Source organism: Oncorhynchus tshawytscha, unplaced genomic scaffold (assembly GCF_018296145.1).
Source record: "Oncorhynchus tshawytscha isolate Ot180627B unplaced genomic scaffold, Otsh_v2.0 Un_contig_9380_pilon_pilon, whole genome shotgun sequence".
In the NCBI taxonomy this organism is placed as follows: Eukaryota; Metazoa; Chordata; class Actinopteri; order Salmoniformes; family Salmonidae; genus Oncorhynchus; species Oncorhynchus tshawytscha.
Genome location: NW_024607643.1, coordinates 6,401 through 28,297, shown reverse-complemented (window position 1 = coordinate 28,297; position 21,897 = coordinate 6,401). Strand labels below are relative to the sequence as shown.

General features: G+C 42.2%; 1 protein-coding gene and 1 pseudogene across 1 annotated transcript; one reads left to right on the top strand and one right to left on the bottom strand.

Annotated features, from left to right (window-relative positions):
• Positions 1–739: 739 nt before the first annotated feature.
• Positions 740–9,644, bottom strand: LOC121842794 (probable alpha-ketoglutarate-dependent hypophosphite dioxygenase). Its single transcript, XM_042312547.1, has 8 exons — positions 9,497–9,644; positions 9,056–9,132; positions 6,724–6,924; positions 3,835–4,132; positions 3,094–3,185; positions 2,588–2,727; positions 1,829–1,933; positions 740–839 (listed from the first exon to the last, which is right to left on the bottom strand). The coding sequence occupies exons 3-8, from the start codon at positions 6,851–6,853 to the stop codon at positions 756–758; spliced, it is 849 nt and encodes a 282-aa protein (XP_042168481.1). The 5' UTR covers positions 6,854–6,924; positions 9,056–9,132; positions 9,497–9,644; the 3' UTR covers positions 740–755.
• A 4,129-nt stretch (positions 9,645–13,773) lies between these two features.
• On the top strand, positions 13,774–21,492 carry LOC121842793 (annotated as a pseudogene).
• The last annotated feature ends 405 nt before the right edge of the window (positions 21,493–21,897 follow it).

The window sequence follows — 21,897 nt, the reverse complement described above, 5'->3', positions numbered from 1 at the left end:
CCTCTAAAACAGAGGTTAGCATTTTATATCATACCCCCAAGACATGCTAACCTCTCACCATTAATTAGAGGTCAGAATTTTTGGAGAGTATGATGTTTTTGTCTGTCATTAATCAAGATTCATTCAGGATTATCCGTAATCATGATAACATCCACGTTAATGTAGAAGTGTTTAGAAACATAGTCGATTCTAATCCTACATTATTTAACATTTCTATTGGGCACAAAATAATCTGAAACTCAACCAAAACAAACAACAAATGCATCCAACACGTTTGTAGAGTCACAAGATTGATATAGTTAATGCGTGCTATGAACATGGGACCAAATAGTAAACTTTTGACTACTTTAATACATAGAAGGGAATTTGTCACAGTACTTTTGGTCTCCTAATATGGGGGGCTATGTACAAAAAGTGATTTTTAAACCGTTCATCCGATATCATCAAGGTGAACACAGCAGTAAGTCATCAAGGTGAACACAGCAGTAAGTCATCAAGGTGAACACAGCAGTAAGTCATCAAGGTGAACACAGCAGTAAGTCATCAAGGTGAACATAAGTCATCAAGGTGAACACAGCAGTAAGTCATCAAGGTGAACACAGCAGTAAGTCATCAAGGTGAACACAGCAGTAAGTCATCAAGGTGAACACAGCAGTAAGTCAGTGATACAGTATCAGGTTCCTCTAAGTATCAGACAGTAATACGGTAATGGTATCTCTATGGATATGGTTGTAAGTCATGTGCTGTAAGGCTCATCACAGCAAGGTGGAGAAGTGACTGAACTGGTCTGATCCACTGGCCATCACTGTAGCATGGAAACGCCTGGGACGGTCTGGGTCCTGCAGAGAGAGAGAGAAGAGATTGAGAGAAACATAGGGTAGACACAGGTAGAGACATATCTACAGTAGTTCTCACCTGTATAGGGTAGATACAGGTAGAGACATATCTACAGTAGTTCTCACCTGTATAGGGTAGATACAGGTAGAGACATATCTACAGTAGTTCTCACCTGTATAGGGTAGATACAGGTAGAGACATATCTACAGTAGTTCTCACCTGTATAGGGTAGATACAGGTAGAGACATATCTACAGTAGTTCTCACCTGTATAGGGTAGATACAGGTAGAGACATATCTACAGTAGTTCTCACCTGTATAGGGTAGATACAGGTAGAGACATATCTACAGTAGTTCTCACCTGTATAGGGTAGATACAGGTAGAGACATATCTACAGTAGTTCTCACCTGTATAGGGTAGATACAGGTAGAGACATATCTACAGTAGTTCTCACCTGTATAGGGTAGATACAGGTAGAGACATATCTACAGTAGTTCTCACCTGTATAGGTAGTTCTCACCTGTAGACACAGGCAGAGACATAGAGCCATATCTACAGTAGATCTCACCTGTATAGGGTAGATACAGGTAGAGCCATATCTACAGTAGATCTCACCTGTATAGGGTAGATACAGGTAGAGACATATCTACAGTAGATCTCACCTGTATAGGGTAGATACAGGTAGAGACATATCTACAGTAGATCTCACCTGTATAGGGTAGATACAGGTAGAGACATATCTACAGTAGATCTCACCTGTATAGGGTAGACACAGGTAGAGACATATCTACAGTAGTTCTCACCTGTATAGGGTAGACACAGGTAGAGACATATCTACAGTAGTTCTCACCTGTATAGGGTAGACACAGGTAGAGACATATCTACAGTAGATCTCACCTGTATAGGGTAGATACAGGTAGAGACATATCTACAGTAGTTCTCACCTGTATAGGGTAGATACAGGTAGAGACATATCTACAGTAGTTCTCACCTGTATAGGGTAGGCACAGGTAGGGACGTATCGTATCACGAAGCCACAGCGTCTCTTCTGGGAAGTGTTGGGGTCACTGGCGTGGACCAGGAACCCATCATGGATCTGATTGGGTTAACCATCAACATCAAATCACAATCCCAAATGGCACCTTAATTCTTATGAGAAACACAATATAGTTGTAGAAGAATAGAGTGTATTTCCCTGTAATACAGAATGTCCAGTAGGACTTGGGATGGGAAGCTCACTGTAATACAGAATGTCTAGTAGGACCTGGGATGGGAAGCTCACTGTAATACAGAATGTCTAGTAGGACCTGGGATGGGAAGCTCTCTGTAATACAGAATGCCCAGTAGGACTTGGGATTGGAAGCTCCCTGTAATACAGAATGTCCAGTAGGACCTGGGATGGGAAGCTCACTGTAATACAGAATGTCCAGTAGGACTTGGGATGGGAAGCTCACTGTAATACAGAATGTCCAGTAGGACTTGGGATGGGAAGCTCACTGTAATACAGAATGTCCAGTAGGACTTGGGATGGGAAGCGCACTGTAATACAGAATGTCCAGTAGGACTTGGGATGGGAAGCTCCCTGTAATACAGAATGTCCAGTAGGACTTGGGATGGGAAGCTCACTGTAATACAGAACGTCCAGTAGGACCTGGGATGGGAAGCTCACTGTAATACAGAATGTCTGTTTGCTGACATTTGTTGTTCTGAAAAAGACAAGAACCCCCAGTAGGGGGGCAGTGTGACTTACAGACATCTGCCCAGCCAGCAGGGGGCAGAGTAGAGCGCTATCCGTTTGCACCAGCTCCTCAGGGATCTCCTGGTTGACTGACAGCATGTTTCCGGGGCGGGAGGCGAGTTGGTGGGGCAGCATGCCAGAGCAGTGGCTTCCTGGAGGAGAAGGGGGAAGAGGGGATGGGGAGAGGAGAGGACAGGAGAGGGGAAGAGAGAGGAGAGGAGTAGAGGAGTAGCGAGGCGAGGCAAGGCGAGGCGAGGAGAGGAGAGTGAACACTTTACTAACCACACAGACTCTAGTCTTCTGTTTGTCTATAAAAGGACAATTTACTGCAGTCATTTCATGCTAGAATGACAGAAAGAGGCTTTCAGAACATTAACATTGGCTAAATGCAGATAAATATTTTGAGGAGCCATTTGAGTATTTATTTATCTAGTTGTGGCACCAATTAGAACTGAACTGGAAATTTCTGGAAACTAAATGATTTGGTGAGTTTTAGGTGGTCAGGGGAGCTGCAGTACCTGGGATGACCTTCAGTGCTCCGTTTTCTGCCAGTGAGTCGTCTAGAGCCAGCCACACCGACAGGACTGGACCCCCAGCTATTCCCCAGTACCTGGAGGAATCAGAAAGCTGCTGAGTAAATACGTGTTATTACTCAAAACGTACTGTAGTAGTAGGAGTGGTGTAGCAGTAGTAATATTGTAGTACTACTGTAGTAGTTGTAGTGACAGTACTACAAGCAGTATTGGTAGCAGTAGTAGTACTGTAGTAGTAGGAGTGGGATTGTGATAGTTGTAGTAGTAGTAGTAGCAGTAGTAGTACTGTAGTAGTAGGAGTGGGATTGTGATAGTTGTAGTAGTAGTAGTAGTAGCAGTAGTAGTACTGTAGTAGTAGGAGTAGTATTGTGATAGTAGTAGTATTGTAGTAGTGTTGTGGTAGTAGTAGCTGTAGAATTGTAGTAGTAGTAGTTGTACTGTAGTAGTAGGACTGGTGTAGTAGTAGTAATATTGTAGTAGTAATGTGGTAGTAGTAGCTGTTGTATTGTAGTTGTAGTAGTAGTAGTAGTAGTAGTAGCAGTAGTGATGTAGTAGTTGTAATATTGTAGTACTACTGTAGTAGTTGTAGTAACAGTACTACAAGCAGTATTGGTAGCGGTAGTAGTACTGTAGTAGTATTTGACTATTTTTGAGATATTTGTAACTGACAGTAGTATTAGTATTGTCATAGTAATGTAGCTGTAGAAGTATAAGTGATGTACTCACCTCATATCCTGGTGCCAGGCCACGAAGGGCAGTCCAGTCTCACTCTGCTGGTCCTTGTCTGATGACCTCACCTCCTCCTCACTGGTCAGAGTGATGGCATCATTTCCTGCCTGTGTGGCTGTGGGGTGGGGTGTGGGGGTTGTTGGGTACTTGCAGATGAAGCGTGAGTCTAGCAGGATGACATCAGAGCCCAGGATGGACTGTACCACCTGTAGGATGTGGGGGTGTTTGGCCAGGCCCATCACCCAGGGGTACTGCAGGTGCACATTGTGGAGACTGTACTGGGTATACTCCTCACCTGAAGTCAGGTAGACACAGGTAGATATCAGTAAATACAGGTAGATATAATTCAATACAGGGAGATACAGATAGATATCATTCAATACAGGTAGGTATCATTCATTACAGGTAGACAAAGGTAGAGATAATTCAATACAGGTAGATATCATTCAATACAGGTAGATATCATTCAATACAGGTAGATATCATTCAATACAGGTAGATATCATTCAATACAGGTAGATATCATTCAATACAGGTAGATATCATTCAATACAGGTAGATATCATTCAATACAGGTAGATATCATTCAATACAGGTAGATATCATTCAATACAGGTAGATATCATTCAATACAGGTAGATATCATTCAATACAGGTAGATATCATTCAATACAGGTAGATATCATTCAATACAGGTAGATATCATTCAAAACAGGGTAGCCTAGTGGTTGGACTAGTAACTGAAAGGTTGCTAGACAAATCTGTCGTTCTGCCCCTGAACAGGCAGTTAGCCCACTGTTCCTAGGCCGTCATTGAAATAAGAATTTGTTCTTAACTGACTTGCCTGGTTAAATAAAGGTAAAATAAAAAATTGTTTAAAAAAACACATGTCGATACAGGTAGATATCAATACAGGTAGACAGAGTTAGATATCATTCAATACAGGTAGATATCATTCAATACAGGTAGACAGAGGTAGATATCACCGGGGGCAAACTACCTGCCCTCCAGGACACCTACACCACCCGATGCTACAGGAAGGCCATAAAGATCATCAAGGATATCAACCACCCGAGCCACTGCCTGTTCACCCCGCTGTCATCCAGAAGGCGAGGTCAGTACAGGTGCATCAAAGCTGGGACCGAGAGACTTAAAAACAGCTTCTATCTCAAGGCCATCAGACTGTCAAACAGCCACCACTAACATTGAATGGCTACTGCCAACACACTGTCAATGACACTGACTCTACTCCAGCCACTTTAATCATGGGAATTGATGGGAAATGATGTAAATATATCACTAGCCACTTTAAACAATGCTACCTTATATAATGTTACTTACCCTACATTATTCATCTCATATGCATACGTTGATACTGTACTCTATATCATCGACTGCATCCTTATGTAATACATGTATCACTAGCCACTTTAACTATGCCACTTGGTTTACATACTCATCTCATATGTATATACTGTACTCGATATCATCTACTGTATCTTGCCTATGCTGCTCTGTACCATCACTCATTCATATATCCTTATGTACATATTCTTTATCCCCTTACACTGTGTATAAGACAGTAGTTTTTTTGGAATTGTTAGTTAGATTACTTGTTCGTTATTACTGCATTGTCGGAACTAGAAGCACACGCATTTCGCTACACTCGCATTAACATCTGCTAACCATGTGTATGTGACAAATAAAATTTGATTTGATTTGATTTGAGATATGTTCAATACAGGTAGACACAGGAAGATATCATTCAATACAGGTAGATATCATTCAATACAGGTAGACAGAGGTAGATATCACTCAATACAGGTAGATATCATTCAATACAGGAAGATATCATTCAATACAGGTAGACATCATTCAATACAGGTAGACAGATGTAGATATGTTCAATACAGGTAGACACAGGAAGATATCATTCAATACAGGTAGATATCATTCAATACAGGTAGACAGATGTAGATATGTTCAATACAGGTAGACACAGGAAGATATCATTCAATACAGGTAGATATCATTCAATACACGTAGACAGAGGTAGATATGTTCAATACAGGTAGACACAGGTAGATATCATTCAATACAGGTAGATAGATATGTTCAATACAGGTAGACACAGGTAGATATCATTCAATACAGGTAGATATCAGAGGTAGATATCATTCAATACAGGTAGATATCATTCAATACAGGTAGAGGTAGATATCATTCAATACAGGTAGACAGAGTAGATATCATTCAATACAGGTAGACACAGGTAGATATGTTTCAACACAGGTAGATATCATTCAATACAGGTAGATATCATCAATACAGGTAGACACAGGTAGATATCACTCAATACAGGTAGATATCACTCAATACAGGTAGACACAGGTAGATATCATTCAATACACGTAGACACAGGTAGATATCATTCAATACAGGTAGACACAGGTAGATATCATTCAATACAGGTAGATATCACTCAATACAGGTAGATACAGGTAGATATCATTCAATACAGGTAGATATCACTCAATACAGGTAGACACAGGTAGATATCATTCAATACAGGTAGACACAGGTAGATATCATTCAATACAGGTAGACACAGGTAGATATCATTCAATACAGGTAGACAGAGTTAGATATAATTCAATATAGACAGATGAAGATAACATTCAATAGATTCCATTTAAAGGACATGTTTAACCATAAAAGGTTGAACGAACAAGGCTGTTAACCTTCTGTTCCTAGGCCATCATTGAAAATATGAACTTGCCTAGTTACATAAAGGTAAAATAAAATAAAAACATAATCATGGTGATATTACAGATGTATTGACCTATAACCCTAACCCCTTCCTCCTCCTCGTCCCCCTCCACTCACCGAACTCTCTCTCCAGGTGGTTGAAGGCCTGTCTGGCCTCCCTCAGCTCTGTGTCGTCTAGGACCGGTACAGCAGAGAGGAATCCCTGCTGGTTGTAACGTTCCTTCATCTGACACGTGGACACACTCATCTCTGGGTTGGCTGCTGTACACGCCAGTCCTGACTGTGTCAACTCCACTGGGTGAAGGCTGTTTTTATAACCTGGAAAGAGAGGGAGAACAGAGAGACAAAGGGAGTGTGTCTTTGAGTTGTGCCCAGGCCATAAACAGTTGTCCTAACATAGGTATTTCTGTTTATCTTCTTAAACCTCAGCCTCACTCTCTCTCTCTCTCTCTCTCTCACTCTCTCTCTCTCTCACTCTCTCGCTCTCTCTTTCTCTCTCTCTCTTTCTCCCTTCTCCCTCTGGTATTCCCGTCACATGTATTCTGGGTTGTTTATGGAGTCCGGCCGTACCGCTGTCAGAAGAGGTGCTGCTTGATCAGCTTTTTCAGCTTAATGGGAAAACCATATTCTGGTGGCTGAGTTAGTCACAACATGAGACAGGGGGTCTCATGTTAACCAGAGCCCTAAGGGAATAGACAGGGGTCTCATGGCCCTAACCAGAGCCCTAAAGGGAATAGACAGGGGGTCTCATGTTAACCAGAGCCCTAAGGCCCTAAGGGAATAGACAGGGGGTCTCATGTTAACAGAGCCTGTTAACCAGAGCCCTAAGGGAATAGACAGGGGTAATGTTAACCAGATCCCGAATGGAATAGACAGGGGGTCTCATGTTAACCAGAGCCCTAAGGGAATAGACAGGGGTCTCATGTTAACCAGAGCCCTAAGGGAATAGACAGGGGGTCTCATGTTAACCAGAGCCTTAAGGGAATAGACAGGGGTCTCATGTTAACCAGATCCCTAAGGGAATAGACAGGGGGTATCATGTTCAATGTTGTTTAAATAATGCAAAAACAAAGTGTTGGAGAAGAAAGTAAAAGTGCAATATGTGCCATGTAAAAAAGCTAACGTTTAAGTTCCTTGCTCAGAACTTGAGAACATATGAAAGCTGGTGGTTCCTTTTAACATGAGGCTTCAATATTCCAAGGTAAGAGGTTTTAGGTTGTAGTTATTGTAGGAATTATAGGACTATTTCCCTCTATACCATTTGTATTTCATATACCTTTGACTATTGGATGTTCTTATAGGCCCTATAGTATTGCCAGCCTAATCTCGGGAGTCGATAGGCTTGAAGTCATAAACAGCTCAATGCTTGAAGCACAGCGAAGAGCTGCTGGCAAACGCAGGAAAGTGCTGTTTGAATGAATGCTTACGAGCCTGCTGCTGCCTACCAAATCCAGAAACTATCATTTAGAAAACAAAACGTTTATTCTTTCAGTGAAATACGGAACAGTTCCGTATTTTATCTAACGGGTGGCATCCATAAGTCTAAATATTGCTGTTACATTGTACAACCTTCACCTTTATGTCATAATTATGTACAATTCTGGCAAATTAATTATGGTCTTTGTTAGAGATGGTCTTCACACAGTTTGCAACGAGCCAGGCGGCCCAAACTGCTGCATATACCCCGACTCTGTCGCACAGAACGCAAGAAACGTGAAACAATTTCCCTTGTTAAAAGAAATTCATGTTAGCAGGCAATATTAACTAAATATGCATGTTAAAAAATATATACTTGAGTATTGATTTAAAGAAAGGCGTTGATGTTTATGGTTAGGTACATTGGTGCAACGATAGAGCTTTTTTTCGCCAATGTGCTTCTTAAATCACCCGTTTGGCGAAGTAGGCTGTGATTCCATGATAAATTGACAGGCACCGCATCGATTATACGCAATGCAGGACAAGCTAGATCAACCATGTGTAGTTAACTAGTGATTATGTTAAGATGGATTGTTTTTTATAAGATAGCTTGCAACGTAGCTTGGCTCCTTGCTGACAGGTAGTCAGCCTGCCACGCAGTCTCTTCTTGGAGTTCAATCAAAAATGCTGATTACCGATTGTTATGAAAACTTGAAATTGGCCTTACACACGCACAGAAACACACTGAAACACACACACACAAACAGAACAGAAAAACCTTCTCTGCTCTGCACTGCCCTCAGTGTGAGTGACCTGTAATTGTCTGGTGTGTGTCCAGGTTCCAGTGTTTGTCAAGGAAGGTACATGTTATTACTGCAGTCATCATGGAATTAACTTCTCACCACAGTTAGGCAAGTTAAACAACCTGACTAGATATCTTTTAACATGTCCATATTTATGACAAGACATATTTATTGACGTTCCTCTGAAACATATGGAAAGAAAAAACAGTTTGATGAAAAGAGAATCTTACCTGAAGTGGGTCAGACTTGAAGAACCACTGTCCCCTGGTGTGATCTGTCCGAAAGCCTACTACTGCTCCTGTAAAAGCTGCAGATAGAGAGAGAGCGAGAGAGAGAGTAGAGAGAGCGAGAGAGAGAGAGAGAGAGAGAGAGAGAGAGAGGAGAGAGAGAGAGAGAGAGAGCGAGAGAGAGAGACAGAGGGAGAGAGAGAGAGCAGAGAGAGGGAGAGAGAGCGAGAGAGAGAGAGAGAGCGAGAGAGAGCGAGAAGAGCGAGAGAGAGAGCGAGAGAGAGAGCGAGAGAGCGAGAGAGAGAGAGAGAGAGAGAGAGATCAGAGAGAGAGACAGAGGGAGAGAGAGAGAGAGGGAGAGAGAGAGAGAGAGAGAGAAGAGAGAGAGTTAAAGCCCATAAAAGCATACCAAAGTCTTAAATACTTATTTGCTCTCCTCCATACCTCTGTCTGCTTCTGCCGGAGTCTCAGATGTCTCCGTCTGTCTGGACGGTGGTCTGATGTGTGGATGATGGTCACAGCAGAAGCTCTGTAGGTCAGTATGAAACTGTGGTAGTAGAAGTCTTGGTGATGTGGAGTCCTCAACCTGTCTGATCTCTTATATACGGTCCTGCCAGGAGGGCTGAACCGCAGGTGGAAACTACAGACGTTAACCATCTAGAATGACACTACAGGTGAAAGACTGAGCCATGGTGACATTCCCTAGGTCATATTCATCATCATTCAGACACAGTTCATTAGGAGGAAGTACAAACTCTATGAATTTCCCTTCTCATCAGTTGACAGTAATCTGACAGTCTTAAGACACAATAAGGTGTGGAACGTACACAAAGACACTTTGTCCAAAACATACAGCCTACTTTCCTGTAGCTGGTACACAGAGCTGGATTCTGGCTTCTCCTGCTATAGCCCCATCTACTGGTCAGTGGATTTCAGTGCCAGACACTCATCTAAACACACCTCATCACTTCATTATCACACGGTGATGCTCTGGGAGTCTGTGTGAAGTGAACTCAGTGTTGTAAGGGCAACATCCAATGTTGGAAGGAAAGGTTATTTATTCAAAGAGTAGGCTTCAGTGACTTTCACATTGATAAGGAAGGCTTTTTGATAAATACCAACTCATTGTAGTGTTTCCCATCATCTCAATCTCAATTTATTATCATCTCAATTTATTCTGCTTCCTTCTCTTGAACTTGGTTCTTAGAAAAGGGGAATTGTTAAGGTGACACATCCATGAATGAATGGCATGTCCCTCTTACCTGGAAAATAAACAAAACACTGTGAATTTCCGCTCTCATCAGGTGAGTCATGTGACATACTTAAGACAGTAATGTGTAAAATAAACACACGATGAATGCCGTTCTAAAAAATAAGGAGAGATTTTAAAGGAGGAAGAGTTGAGACAAACATTCCATATTATCAAGGAAGCCTGTACAGGTGTAGAGTTCATCATGTGGCACCTCTCATCAGGTGACAGTTAGTCGGGGCGGCATGGTAGCCTAGTGGTTAGAGCGGTGGACTAGCAACCGGCCTAGTTAAAAGACGACAAAATAATATGAGAGTTCATCATGAATCACCTCTCATCAGGTGACAGACAGGGTCCCTCTACCCACATCGACAACAACCTCCCTCGGAGCATCGTTACTCATCGCGCCACAAAACAACTACTTCAGGACAAGACTGAGTGACGTCACCGATTGAAACGCTATTAGCGCGAACCACCGCTAACTAGCTAGCCATTTCACATCGATTATACCTCTCATCAGGTGACAGTTATGTGACATTCTCTAATTCATCATGTGGCACCTCTCATCATGTGACATTCTAGAGTTCATCATGTGTCACCTCTCATCCGGTGACAGTCATGTGACATTCTGTAGTTCATCATGTGGCACCTCTCATCAGGTGACAGTCATGTGACATTCTTAAGACGCTGTAAGGTGTGGAACGTACAGAGACACTTGGAAACCCAAGTCCCAAACTTATCCTTTCCACCCCAAGCTGACCCCAATGGATACTAAACCTGACCCTGCTAGATGTGGCAGTCTGGTGTTGTGCACATGGTGGCGCTGCCTAGGGGCTTAACCCTGTCCCAGCCATTAGCAACCTGTGGGTTACACAGGGAGCAGTGGCATTCAAGTGAATAAAACATCACAAAAGTTTCTGACAGCTGTTATAAAAATTGAGCACAAAGCCATGCAGTCTCCGTCACAGGATGACACCTTTCCAAAGAATCAGTTTGTCAAATTTCTGCTGTTTTTGTGAAATGTAAACATCTAGGAACAACAACGGCTCAGCGGCAAAGTGGTAGGCCACACAGCTCACCAGAACGGGAGTTGCGTGGTTCCTTCCGAAGAGCAACACAAGTTTACATGCCCTGTGCCCGGAAAGATCTTTGTGCACGTACATTGAATGGATCCAGGATATCCAGCTAGCAGCAGGGTTTTATTGTGGAATGCTATCCCACTGGCATATAACCCCCTTACCAGGGTCTAGTTTAGGGTTTTATTGTTAAAGGCTATCCCACTGGCATATAACCCCCTCCACCAGGGGTCCAGTAGCAGGGTTTTATTGTGGAGGCTATCCCACTGGCATATAACCCCTCCACCAGGGGTCCAGTAGCAGGGTTTTATTGTGGAGGCTATCCCACTGGCATATAACCCAATCCACCAAAGTAGCATTTTATTTATAAAATGTTTTGGTTGTTGATATTTTTATCCTTTTTTATCCTTTTTGCAACTCCCGCTACGGACTCGGGAGGAGGGGATTTCCAGAGTCATGCGTCCTTCAAAAAACCCTGAGCCTGCCAAGCAGCACTGTCTTGCAACATCTTGGGCGTTGTTTAAAGGGTTAATGTAAACAGGGTTTGTAAACATTATATTAAGTAGCATTGTTTAAATGGCTAGTGATATATTTTACATCAATTCCCATCAATTCCCATTATTAAAGTGGCTGGAGTTGAGTCAGTGTGTTGGCAGCATCCACTCAATGTTAGTGGTGGCTGTTTAACAGTCTGATGGCCTTGAGATAGAAGCTGTTTTCAGTCTCTCGGTCCCAGCTTTGATGCAAACTGACCTTTCTGGATGATAGCGGGGTGAACAAGCAGTGGCTCGGGTGGTTGTTGTCCTTTTATGACCTTTATGGCCTTCCTGAAACTTTTGTGATGTTTTATTCACTTGAATGCCACTGCTCCCTGTGTAACCCACAGGTTGCTAATGGCTGGGACAGGGTTAAGCCCCTAGGCAGCGCCACCATGTGCACAACACCAGACTGCCACATCTAGCAGGGTCAGGTTTAGTATCCATTGGGGTCAGCTTGGGGTGGAAAGGATAAGTTTGGGACTTGGGTTTCCAAGTGTCTCTGTACGTTCCACACCTTACAGCGTCTTAAGAATGTCACATGACTGTCACCTGATGAGAGGTGCCACATGATGAACTACAGAATGTCACATGACTGTCACCGGATGAGAGGTGACACATGATGAACTCTAGAATGTCACATGATGAGAGGTGCCACATGATGAATTAGAGAATGTCACATAACTGTCACCTGATGAGAGGTATAATCGATGTGAAATGGCTAGCTAGTTAGCGGTGGTTCGCGCTAATAGCGTTTCAATCGGTGACGTCACTCAGTCTTGTCCTGAAGTAGTTGTTTTGTGGCGCGATGAGTAACGATGCTCCGAGGGAGGTTGTTGTCGATGTGGGTAGAGGGACCCTGTCTGTCACCTGATGAGAGGTGATTCATGATGAACTCTCATATTATTTTGTCGTCTTTTAACTAGGCCGGTTGCTAGTCCACCGCTCTAACCACTAGGCTACCATGCCGCCCCGACTAACTGTCACCTGATGAGAGGTGCCACATGATGAACTCTACACCTGTACAGGCTTCCTTGATAATATGGAATGTTTGTCTCAACTCTTCCTCCTTTAAAATCTCTCCTTATTTTTTAGAACGGCATTCATCGTGTGTTTATTTTACACATTACTGTCTTAAGTATGTCACATGACTCACCTGATGAGAGCGGAAATTCACAGTGTTTTGTTTATTTTCCAGGTAAGAGGGACATGCCATTCATTCATGGATGTGTCACCTTAACAATTCCCCTTTTCTAAGAACCAAGTTCAAGAGAAGGAAGCAGAATAAATTGAGATGATAATAAATTGAGATTGAGATGATGGGAAACACTACAATGAGTTGGTATTTATCAAAAAGCCTTCCTTATCAATGTGAAAGTCACTGAAGCCTACTCTTTGAATAAATAACCTTTCCTTCCAACATTGGATGTTGCCCTTACAACACTGAGTTCACTTCACACAGACTCCCAGAGCATCACCGTGTGATAATGAAGTGATGAGGTGTGTTTAGATGAGTGTCTGGCACTGAAATCCACTGACCAGTAGATGGGGCTATAGCAGGAGAAGCCAGAATCCAGCTCTGTGTACCAGCTACAGGAAAGTAGGCTGTATGTTTTGGACAAAGTGTCTTTGTGTACGTTCCACACCTTATTGTGTCTTAAGACTGTCAGATTACTGTCAACTGATGAGAAGGGAAATTCATAGAGTTTGTACTTCCTCCTAATGAACTGTGTCTGAATGATGATGAATATGACCTAGGGAATGTCACCATGGCTCAGTCTTTCACCTGTAGTGTCATTCTAGATGGTTAACGTCTGTAGTTTCCACCTGCGGTTCAGCCCTCCTGGCAGGACCGTATATAAGAGATCAGACAGGTTGAGGACTCCACATCACCAAGACTTCTACTACCACAGTTTCATACTGACCTACAGAGCTTCTGCTGTGACCATCATCCACACATCAGACCACCGTCCAGACAGACGGAGACATCTGAGACTCCGGCAGAAGCAGACAGAGGTATGGAGGAGAGCAAATAAGTATTTAAGACTTTGGTATGCTTTTATGGGCTTTAACCTCTCTCTCCCTCTCTCTCTCTCTCTCTCTCTCCCTCTGTCTCTCTCTCTGTCTCTCTCTCTCTCTCTCTCGCTCTCTCTCTCTATCTGCAGCTTTTACAGGAGCAGTAGTAGGCTTTCGGACAGATCACACCAGGGGACAGTGGTTCTTCAAGTCTGACCCACTTCAGGTAAGATTCTCTTTTCATCAAACTGTTTTTTCTTTCCATATGTTTCAGAGGAACGTCAATAAATATGTCTTGTCATAAATATGGACATGTTAAAAGATATCTAGTCAGGTTGTTTAACTTGCCTAACTGTGGTGAGAAGTTAATTCCATGATGACTGCAGTAATAACATGTACCTTCCTTGACAAACACTGGAACCTGGACACACACCAGACAATTACAGGTCACTCACACTGAGGGCAGTGCAGAGCAGAGAAGGTTTTTCTGTTCTGTTTGTGTGTGTGTGTTTCAGTGTGTTTCTGTGCGTGTGTAAGGCCAATTTCAAGTTTTCATAACAATCGGTAATCAGCATTTTTGATTGAACTCCAAGAAGAGACTGCGTGGCAGGCTGACTACCTGTCAGCAAGGAGCCAAGCTACGTTGCAAGCTATCTTATAAAAAACAATCCATCTTAACATAATCACTAGTTAACTACACATGGTTGATCTAGCTTGTCCTGCATTGCGTATAATCGATGCGGTGCCTGTCAATTTATCATGGAATCACAGCCTACTTCTCCAAACGGGTGATTTAAGAAGCACATTGGCGAAAAAAGCTCTATCGTTGCACCAATGTACCTAACCATAAACATCAACACCTTTCTTTAAATCAATACTCAAGTATATATTTTTTAACATGCATATTTAGTTAATATTGCCTGCTAACATGAATTTCTTTTAACAAGGGAAATTGTTTCACGTTTCTTGCGTTCTGTGCGACAGAGTCGGGGTATATGCAGCAGTTTGGGCCGCCTGGCTCGTTGCAAACTGTGTGAAGACCATCTTCCTAACAAAGACCATAATTAATTTGCCAGAATTGTACATAATTATGACATAAAGGTGAAGGTTGTACAATGTAACAGCAATATTTAGACTTATGGATGCCACCCGTTAGATAAAATACGGAACTGTTCCGTATTTCACTGAAAGAATAAACGTTTTGTTTTCTAAATGATAGTTTCTGGATTTGGTAGGCAGCAGCAGGCTCGTAAGCATTCATTCAAACAGCACTTTCCTGCGTTTGCCAGCAGCTCTTCGCTGTGCTTCAAGCATTGAGCTGTTTATGACTTCAAGCCTATCGACTCCCGAGATTAGGCTGGCAATACTATAGGGCCTATAAGAACATCCAATAGTCAAAGGTATATGAAATACAAATGGTATAGAGGGAAATAGTCCTATAATTCCTACAATAACTACAACCTAAAACCTCTTACCTTGGAATATTGAAGCCTCATGTTAAAAGGAACCACCAGCTTTCATATGTTCTCAAGTTCTGAGCAAGGAACTTAAACGTTAGCTTTTTTACATGGCACATATTGCACTTTTACTTTCTTCTCCAACACTTTGTTTTTGCATTATTTAAACAACATTGAACATGATACCCCTGTCTATTCCCTTAGGGATCTGGTTAACATGAGACCCCTGTCTATTCCCTTAAGGCTCTGGTTAACATGAGACCCCTGTCTATTCCCTTAGGGCTCTGGTTAACATGAGACCCCTGTCTATTCCCTTAGGGCTCTGGTTAACATGAGACCCCTGTCTATTCCCTTAGGGCTCTGGTTAACATGAGACCCCCTGTCTATTCCCTTAGGGCTCTGGTTAACATGATACCCCCTGTCTATTCCCTTAGGGCTCTGGTTAACATGAGACCCCCTGTCTATTCCCTTAAGGCTCTGGTTAACATGAGACCCCCTGTCTCATGTTGTGACTAACTCAGCCACCAGAATATGGTTTTCCCATTAAGCTGAAAAAGCTGATCAAGCAGCACCTCTTCTGACAGCGGTACGGCCGGACTCCATAAACAACCCAGAATACATGTGACGGGAATACCAGAGGGAGAAGGGAGAAAGAGAGAGAGAGAAAGAGAGAGCGAGAGAGTGAGAGAGAGAGAGAGTGAGAGAGAGAGAGAGAGAGAGAGAGAGGCTGAGGTTTAAGAAGATAAACAGAAATACCTATGTTAGGACAACTGTTTATGGCCTGGGCACAACTCAAAGACACACTCCCTTTGTCTCTCTGTTCTCCCTCTCTTTCCAGGTTATAAAAACAGCCTTCACCCAGTGGAGTTGACACAGTCAGGACTGGCGTGTACAGCAGCCAACCCAGAGATGAGTGTGTCCACGTGTCAGATGAAGGAACGTTACAACCAGCAGGGATTCCTCTCTGCTGTACCGGTCCTAGACGACACAGAGCTGAGGGAGGCCAGACAGGCCTTCAACCACCTGGAGAGAGAGTTCGGTGAGTGGAGGGGGACGAGGAGGAGGAAGGGGGTTAGGGTTATAGGTCAATACATCTGTAATATCACCATGATTATGTTTTTATTTTATTTTACCTTTATGTAACTAGGCAAGTTCATATTTTCAATGATGGCCTAGGAACAGAAGGTTAACAGCCTTGTTCGTTCAACCTTTTATGGTTAAACATGTCCTTTAAATGGAATCTATTGAATGTTATCTTCATCTGTCTATCTGAATTGAATGATATCTAACTCTGTCTATCTGAATTGAATGATATCTACCTGTGTCTACCTGTATTGAGTGATATCTACCTGTATTGAATGATATCTACCTGTGTCTACCTGTATTGAATGATATCTACCTGTGTCTACCTGTATTGAATTATATCTAACTCTGTCTACCTGTATGGAATGATATCTACCTGTGTCTACCTGTATTGAATGATATCTACCTGTGTCTACCTGTATTGAGTGATATCTACCTGTATTGAATGATATCTACCTGTGTCTACCTGTATTGAATGATATCTACCTGTGTCTACCTGTATTGAATGATATCTACCTGTGTCTACCTGTATTGAATGATATCTACCTGTGTCTACCTGTATTGAATGATATCTACCTGTGTCTACCTGTATTGAATGATATCTACCTGTGTCTACCTGTATTGAATGATATCTACCTGTGTCTACCTGTATTGAATGATATCTACCTGTGTCTACCTGTATTGAATGATATCTACCTGTGTCTACCTGTATTGAATGATATCTACCTGTGTCTACCTGTATTGAATGATATCTACCTGTATTGAATGATATCTACCTGTGTCTACCTGTATTGAGTGATATCTACCTGTATTGAATGATATCTACCTGTGTCTACCTGTATTGAACATATCTACCTCTGTCTACGTGTATTGAATGATATCTACCTGTATTGAATGATATCTACCTGTATTGAATGATATCTACCTGTATTGAATGATATCTACCTGTGTCTACCTGTATTGAATGATATCTACCTCTGTCTACGTGTATTGAATGATATCTACCTGTATTGAATGATATCTACCTCTGTCTACCTGTATTGAATGATATCTACCTGTGTCTACCTGTATTGAATGATATCTACCTGTATTGAATGATATCTACCTGTATTGAGTGATATCTACCTCTGTCTACCTGTATTGAATGATATCTACCTGTATTGAATGATATCTTCCTGTGTCTACCTGTATTGAATGATATCTACCTGTGTCTACCTGTATTGAATGATATCTACCTCTGTCTACGTGTATTGAATGATATCTACCTGTATTGAATGATATCTAACTCTGTCTACCTGTATTGAATGATATCTAACTCTGTCTACCTGTATTGAATGATATCTACCTGTGTCTACCTGTATTGAATGATATCTACCTGTGTCTACCTGTATTGAATGATATCTACCTGTATTGAATGATATCTAACTCTGTCTACCTGTATTGAATTATATCTAACTCTGTCTACCTGTATTGAATGATATCTACCTGTATTGAATGATATCTACCTGTATTGAATGATATCTACCTGTATTGAATGATATCTACCTGTATTGAATGATATCTACCTGTATTGAATGATATCTACCTGTATTGAATGATATCTACCTGTATTGAATGATATCTACCTGTATTGAATGATATCTACCTGTATTGAATTATATCTAACTCTGTCTACCTGTATTGATATCTACCTGTATCGACATGTGTTTTTTTTTAAACAATTTTTTATTTTACCTTTATTTAACCAGGCAAGTCAGTTAAGAACAAATTCTTATTTCAATGACGGCCTAGGAACAGTGGGCTAACTGCCTGTTCAGGGGCAGAACGACAGATTTGTCTAGCAACCTTTCAGTTACTAGTCCAACCACTAGGCTACCCTGTTTTGAATGATATCTACCTGTATTGAATGATATCTACCTGTATTGAATGATATCTACCTGTATTGAATGATATCTACCTGTATTGAATTATCTCTACCTGTATTGAATTATCTCTACCTTTGTCTACCTGTAATGAATGATACCTACCTGTATTGAATGATATCTATCTGTATCTCCCTGTATTGAATTATATCTACCTGTATTGAATGATATCTACCTGTATTGAATGATATCTACCTGTATTGAATGATATCTACCTGTATTGAATGATATCTACCTGTATTGAATGATATCTACCTGTATTGAATGATATCTACCTTTGTCTACCTGTAATGAATGATATCTACCTGTATTGAATGATATCTATCTGTATCTCCCTGTATTGAATTATATCTACCTGTATTTACTGATATCTACCTGTGTCTACCTGACTTCAGGTGAGGAGTATACCCAGTACAGTCTCCACAATGTGCACCTGCAGTACCCCTGGGTGATGGGCCTGGCCAAACACCCCACATCCTACAGGTGGTACAGTCCATCCTGGGCTCTGATGTCATCCTGCTAGACTCACGCTTCATCTGCAAGTACCCAACAACCCCCACACCCCACCCCACAGCCACACAGGCAGGAAATGATGCCATCACTCTGACCAGTGAGGAGGAGGTGAGGTCATCAGACAAGGACCAGCAGAGTGAGACTGGACTGCCCTTCGTGGCCTGGCACCAGGATATGAGGTGAGTACATCACTTATACTTCTACAGCTACATTACTATGACAATACTAATACTACTGTCAGTTACAAATATCTCAAAAATAGTCAAATACTACTACAGTACTACTACCGCTACCAATACTGCTTGTAGTACTGTTACTACAACTACTACAGTAGTACTACAATATTACAACTACTACATCACTACTGCTACTACTACTACTACAACTACAATACAACAGCTACTACTACCACATTACTACTACAATATTACTACTACTACACCAGTCCTACTACTACAGTACAACTACTACTACTACAATTCTACAGCTACTACTACCACAACACTACTACAATACTACTACTATCACAATACTACTCCTACTACTACAGTACTACTACTGCTACTACTACTACTACTACAACTATCACAATCCCACTCCTACTACTACAGTACTACTACTGCTACTACTACTACTACAACTATCACAATCCCACTCCTACTACTACAGTACTACTACTGCTACCAATACTGCTTGTAGTACTGTCACTACAACTACTACAGTAGTACTACAATATTACTACTGCTACACCACTCCTACTACTACAGTACGTTTTGAGTAATAACACGTATTTACTCAGCAGCTTTCTGATTCCTCCAGGTACTGGGGAATAGCTGGGGTCCAGTCCTGTCGGTGTGGCTGGCTCTAGACGACTCACTGGCAGAAAACGGAGCACTGAAGGTCATCCCAGGTACTGCAGCTCCCCTGACCACCTAAAACTCACCAAATCATTTAGTTTCCAGAAATTTCCAGTTCAGTTCTAATTGGTGCCACAACTAGATAAATAAATACTCAAATGGCTCCTCAAAATATTTATCTGCATTTAGCCAATTTTAATGTTCTGAAAGCCTCTTTCTGTCATTCTAGCATGAAATGACTGCAGTAAATTGTCCTTTTATAGACAAACAGAAGACTAGAGTCTGTGTGGTTAGTAAAGTGTTCACTCTCCCCCTCTCCTCGCCTCGCCTTGCCTCGCCTCGCTACTCCTCTACTCCTCTCTTCCCCTCTCCTGTCCTCTCCTCTCCCCATCCCCTCTTCCCCCTTCTCCTCCAGGAAGCCACTGCTCTGGCATGCTGCCCCACCAACTCGCCTCCCGCCCCGGAAACATGCTGTCAGTCAACCAGGAGATCCCTGAGGAGCTGGTGCAAACGGATAGCGCTCTACTCTGCCCCCTGCTGGCTGGGCAGATGTCTGTAAGTCACACTGCCCCCCTACTGGGGGTTCTTGTCTTTTTCAGAACAACAAATGTCAGCAAACAGACATTCTGTATTACAGTGAGCTTCCCATCCCAGGTCCTACTGGACATTCTGTATTACAGGGAGCTTCCCATCCCAAGTCCTACTGGACATTCTGTATTACAGTGCGCTTCCCATCCCAAGTCCTACTGGACATTCTGTATTACAGTGAGCTTCCCATCCCAAGTCCTACTGGACATTCTGTATTACAGTGAGCTTCCCATCCCAGGTCCTACTGGACATTCTGTATTACAGGGAGCTTCCCATCCCAGGTCCTACTGGACATTCTGTATTACAGTGAGCTTCCCATCCCAAGTCCTACTGGACCTTCTGTATTACAGGGAGCTTCCCATCCCAAGTCCTACTGGACATTCTGTATTACAGTGACCTTCCCATCCCAAGTCCTACTGGACATTCTGTATTACAGTGACCTTCCCATCCCAGGTCCTACTAGACATTCTGTATTACAGGGAAATACACTCTATTCTTCTACAACTATATTGTGTTTCTCCTAAGAATTAAGGTGCCATTTGGGATTGTGATTTGATGTTGATGGTTAACCCAATCAGATCCATGATGGGTTCCTGGTCCACGCCAGTGACCCCAACACTTCCCAGAAGAGACGCTGTGGCTTCGTGTTACGATACGTCCCTACCTGTGCCTACCCTATACAGGTGAGATCTACTGTAGATATGTCTCTACCTGTATCTACCCTATACAGGTGAGAACTACTGTAGATATGTCTCTACCTGTATCTACCCTATACAGGTGAGAACTACTGTAGATATGTCTCTACCTGTATCTACCCTATACAGGTGAGATCTACTGTAGATATGTCTCTACCTGTGTCTACCCTATACAGGTGAGAACTACTGTAGATATGTCTCTACCTGTGTCTTCCCATCCCAGGTCCTACCCTATACAGGTGAGAACTACTGTAGATATGTCTCTACCTGTGTCTACCCTATGTTTCTCTCAATCTCTCTCTCTCTCTCTGCAGGACCCAGACCGTCCCAGGCGTTTCCATGCTACAGTGATGGCCAGTGGATCAGACCAGTTCAGTCACTTCTCCACCTTGCTGTGATGAGCCTTACAGCACAACTACAACCATATCCATAGAGATACCATTACCGTATTACTTCTGATACTTAGAGGAACCTAATGATACTGTACTCACCTTGATGACTTACTGCTGTGTTCACCTTGATGACTTACTGCTGTGTTCACCTTGATGACTTACTGCTGTGTTCACCTTGATGACTTACTGCTGTGTTCACCTTGATGATATTGGATGAACGGTTTAAAAATCACTTTTTGTACATAGCCCCCATATTAGGAGACCAAAAGTACTGTGACAAATTCCCTTCTATGTATTAAAGTAGTCAAAAGTTTAGTATTTGGTCCCATGTTCATAGCACACATTAACTATATCAATCTTGTGACTCTACAAACGTGTTGGATGCATTTGTTGTTTGTTTTAGTTGAGTTTCAGATTATTTTGTGCCCAATAGAAATGTTAAATAATGTAGGATTAGAATC

Excerpts from the sequence above, each read along its gene's own strand:
- LOC121842794 (XM_042312547.1), bottom strand. The coding sequence starts at position 6,853 with ATGAGTGTGTCCACGTGTCAGATGAAGGAACGTTACAACCAGCAGGGA. Across the intron at positions 3,186-3,834 it reads GCCTGGCACCAGGATATGAG|GTACTGGGGAATAGCTGGGG; the intron begins GTGAGTACATCA and ends TGATTCCTCCAG. Across the intron at positions 1,934-2,587 it reads TGCTGGCTGGGCAGATGTCT|ATCCATGATGGGTTCCTGGT; the intron begins GTAAGTCACACT and ends TAACCCAATCAG.